The 4,515-nt window shown below is 36.9% G+C and overlaps 1 protein-coding gene across 1 annotated transcript in view; it reads right to left on the reverse strand.

Annotated features, from left to right (window-relative positions):
* The window catches only part of LOC107478051 (seed biotin-containing protein SBP65), a gene marked incomplete in the record, with an annotated part of 2,160 nt that extends 1,193 nt beyond the window's left edge, over positions 1-967 (reverse strand). The window contains 1 exon segment of the mRNA XM_016098173.3: positions 1-967. Coding sequence (XP_015953659.1) covers positions 1-730 — 730 coding nt within the window.
* Positions 968-4,515: the final 3,548 nt, after the last annotated feature.

Raw genomic sequence — 4,515 nt, forward strand, 5'->3', positions numbered from 1 at the left:
CGCCTTCCACCGTCGCCTCTTTCGCTTTCTCCGCTGCTTGTACGGTGTATTCCTTCGCCTTCTCAGCCACAGGTGCTGTATATTCCTTCGTTCCCTTCGCTACTTTCGAGACGGTGTCCTTCGCCGCGACATAGCCTTCTTTTCCCTTCTCTATAGCGGTTTTATCTTGAGGGATTTGACTAGTGCCGGTTCCGGTGCCTTCGGCTGCTTGTTTTTCTTTCTGGTACCTCTCTTGAGCTGCGGAAATTGCATCCATTGAATTCTGTTGAGCTTGACTTCTGTACTTCGAAATCTCTTCCAAGCTTGGCTGTTCATCATTCTTTTCTCTCCGAGTTTCGCCGCTACTCTCGTGTTGAGACCTAGAAATGCCTCCAAGATTTGATTGTTCTTTGTGTTTCTTTTCTTCTTCTTTTTTGTTTATGTCCTTTGCTGCTTCTTGTTGAGCCCGAGCTCTGGAATTATGCTGTTCCTTTTGTTTATGTTGATATGCTTTTTTGTTAATGTCACTTAATGCTTGTTCTGCTCTTTTTTGTTTATTCTCCTGAGTTGAATAATTCTTATGTTGTTGTTGAGCTTGGGAAGAAGAAGAATCTCTAACTTTGTCAGCACCCTGTTGCAACTTCTCGGTTGTAACAACATGGTGTGTTTGTGTTTGTGTTTTCATCTTATTAGAGTCCCCTTCTTGTTCCTGTGCCGTGTTTTCTTTGCGAGATATCTGCTGAGACGCCATTGTTTTGTTGTTCCTCCTTTAAAGAACCAAGAAACTGCTTTCTTTGTGGTGTAAGTTGCTTTGTATTTCAAGAACTTGGTGAAAATTATGGGCATATAGATGGATAGATAGATGCATGGGAATGAAGTGTAAGTGTATGTGAAGTGGGGGGTTTAAAAGGAGAGAAAGGGGAAGGGGAAATGGCGGTTCGAAATTGTCAAAGAGGTGGAGATGGATGGATCAAGTTTGCATGCGGAAGGACATGTGGACGGTTACAACAAGAAGTGAGGATTGTGCACTTTGCACAATTCCCGTTGGAGGGTAGAGATGGTCATAGTTGTGGAGTATGGATCAAGCAGCACTCTTGGGGTGCTTTACATATCTGACACGTGGAAACTTGGAGCATCCTCGAGTTATTAGCATACTTACATACACGACACCTATCTTGAGTATTTTTCTTTTCTTTTAAAAAGCTAAAACAAAAATTATCCACATTGTCCAGTCCTTCAAGAGGACATATAGTACTTTAAAAGTTTATCCCATAATTCTTATCAACTATTTTATCGAGTGAAATGAAAGGATTTAAGTAAAATTTAGCATTATAATATCGAATCTTTTTTTTATTATGAAAATTTTTTGTGAATTCTATCCATGTCATTTTCTGATAAGCAGGATCTTCTATAAATAGAGACAAATTCAAAACATACTTAATGACACTGGATAAGAAAAGAAAAAATAACACTAGTTAAGCTTTTAGAGAGAGAAAGAAAATTTAAAACATTTTATAAGATAAAAAAGTAAATATATTACAATATTTATTGAGATCTGATTACAACTGGGGTAAGCTCCTCCTTTTATAGAGATTTTGAGATGACAACAATATCTTACAGAATTTAAATAGATCTATCCTACAATGCCAGGTGGAAGATAAGGATAAGTCTTATCTCTTTCTGATTTTACCTAGTCAAGTGACCGTAGTCGCTTTTTTTGAATACACTCAATAATTATACATAGTGGGGACATAGTCTTTAGTAAATGGACGGCTTAAAATAGTCTTCTGGAAGGGTCCCGTCACCATCTGAAAAAGATGACGTATCATCAGAGGCCAGATTGACTATTTTAAGATACATGTCTGGGTTTTGTAAATAGGTAAATGGATCTTCAATGCTTCCTTCATTAGGATCTTGGATATCTTGTAGATACGGGTCATATGGGTCTGAGTATGCACCTTCAGTCTCATTGGGTATGCTTGCATCAATTCTGGTTGGGCTTGGTGGTAGGGCATATACTCTTCCACCTAGATCTTTAGAATTTAGATCTTTATCAAAATTTCTGTTTGTTGTTGGGATACACCTGGATGTGCTAGGCTAATCTCTTAGAGCATAAAAAGAGTATTGTCTAAATTGATTAATTATTCCTAAGGTTATGAATCTGGACTGGAACTCTTGGAGTGTTATTGGTGGAACATATGTTTGGAATGGGAGTCTTTTGACTACATCTCTTTTTCTCATACATTTTAGGTTGCCAAAGTTGACAGAGATATTTGGCCAGGATATTTAAGATTATCTTTTCATCTGTGGACCATATTGTAGAGTTTCCAATAATGTCAATTCTATTCATGGTGTGTGGGTCTCTTCTAGTAAAATAACTCCTCTGTAAAGTGACAAAACAATAGAATTTTTATTTTTTATGAGAAGGTTTATCCTACAGTTGGTGCCGGTCAAGCATGTTACATAACATTTCTCTTCATGCATCGAGTGGAGCATACATAGAGAATAACCGAACTAAATAGAGTTGTGCCTAAGTGCTGTTACACAAGATATGGTATACAAGAAAGATCGGCACTATAATAGCATATGTATATATGAAAGATAGAGCCTAGATATACCACATCATTTCTTCTGATATAGGCCCTTGGATTATTGGTATAGTACAAAAAAGGGTGTCCATGTTGAAGTATCTTGGGTTTGGATGAATTTGGGTTATAATAAGGAGCTGGTGTATGACAAGAGGATTTTTGCCGGTAAAGAATTTCACAAAAATAATCATGTTGTAAATATAGTTTCTAAACCAACAAAGAACCCTTTCGTACAAAAGTTTGGTTGTCACAAGTAATAAAACCCAATAAAATTTATAACCGAAGTATTTAAACCTCGTGTTGTCTCTCAAGGAATTGCAGGGAAGTATGATTTATTATTGGTTATGGAAAAATGTATATTTTTTGGTTTTTGAAATAGGAAACAAGGAAATAAATTAACAATAAAGTAAATTAATTATTATGAAAACCATTGTAAGGTATAAGAACTGGAGTATTAGATTCATTAGTGTTTTCTTCATGTGCAATTGATTATTAATAAGCGGATATTTTATATGCTTTTTGGTAGTATTTTCATGTAGTTTTTAGTATGCTTTAGTTACTTTTTAGTATATTTTTATTAGTTTTTATGCAAAAATCACATTTATGGACTTTACTATGAGTTTGTGAGTTTTTCTGTGATTTCAGGAATTTTCTAGCTGAAATTGAGGGACCTGAGCAAAAATCTGATTCAGATGCTGAAAAAGGACTGCAGATGCTAATGGATTATGACCCTCCTGCACGCAAAATGATTTTCTGAAGCTATAGTAGCCCAATTGGCGTGCTCTTAATTGCGTTGAAAAGTAGACATCTTGGGCTTTCCAGCAATGTTTAATAGTCCATATTTTGCCTGAGATTTGATAGCGCAAACTGGCATTTAAACGCCAGCTTTTTACCCTTTTCTGGTATTAAACGCCAGAACTGGCATAAAAGTTGGAGTTAAACGCCCAAATTGGCACCAAAGCTGGCATTTAACTCTAGGAATAGCCTATGCACGTAAAAGCTTCAATGCTCAGCCCAAACACACACCAAGTGGGCCCCGGAAGTAGATTTCTGCACTATCTATCTTAGTTTACTCATTTTCTGTACACCTAGGTTACTAGTTTAGTATAAAAACTACTTTTAGAGATTTATTTTGAACCTCATGACACTTTACATCCGAATTTGTATCTTCTACGTCATGAGTCTCTAAACCCCATGGTTGGGGGTGAGGAGCTTGATAAACCCCATTTGTAGGGTTTATCTTGTATTGATTTTAGGGGATTTTATCACCTTTTACCCACATTTACTCAATGAAATAGCATGGTTTTGTATATTCTGCTTTAATTGTGCTTAAGAGTGAAAACATGCTTTTTAGGTCTTAAAATAGCTAAATGTAATTTACCTTGATTCCATTAGATGCCTTGATATGTTTGTTAAGTGATTTCAGATTTAGGAGGCAAAGATTGGATCAAGGGAATGAAGAAAAAGCATGTAAAGTTGGAGAACTCATGAAGAGATGATGGAACCAAAAAGCTGTCAAGCCTGACCTCTTTGCACTTAGTTGACCATAACTTGAGCTACAGAGGTCCAAATGATGCGGTTCCAGTTGGGTTGGAAAGCTAACATCCGGGGCTTCGAAATGATATAAATTTTGCCATATGTTGCTTCGCGTTCAGGGGCGCGCACGCGCACTTTGCACGCGCACGCCGATTCTATCCGTGGCCCACTTTACTGAAATCATCTCCAGCGGTTTTAGGAGCCTTGTGGGCCCAATCCAACTCATTTCTGATGCTATTTAAGTCAAGTATTGAAGGGGAATCAACATACTTTAGGTACTTTTGATCATTAGCTTAGTTTTAGGAGTTAGAGTTAGTTTTAGAGAGAGAAGCTCTCACTTCTCTCTAGGATTAGGAATTAGGGTTAGATTAGGATCTCATAATTCTAGGTTTAATTCAAGTCTCCTTCTACT

This window comes from Arachis duranensis, chromosome 3, assembly GCF_000817695.3.
Source record: "Arachis duranensis cultivar V14167 chromosome 3, aradu.V14167.gnm2.J7QH, whole genome shotgun sequence".
Classification (NCBI taxonomy): Eukaryota; Viridiplantae; Streptophyta; class Magnoliopsida; order Fabales; family Fabaceae; genus Arachis; species Arachis duranensis.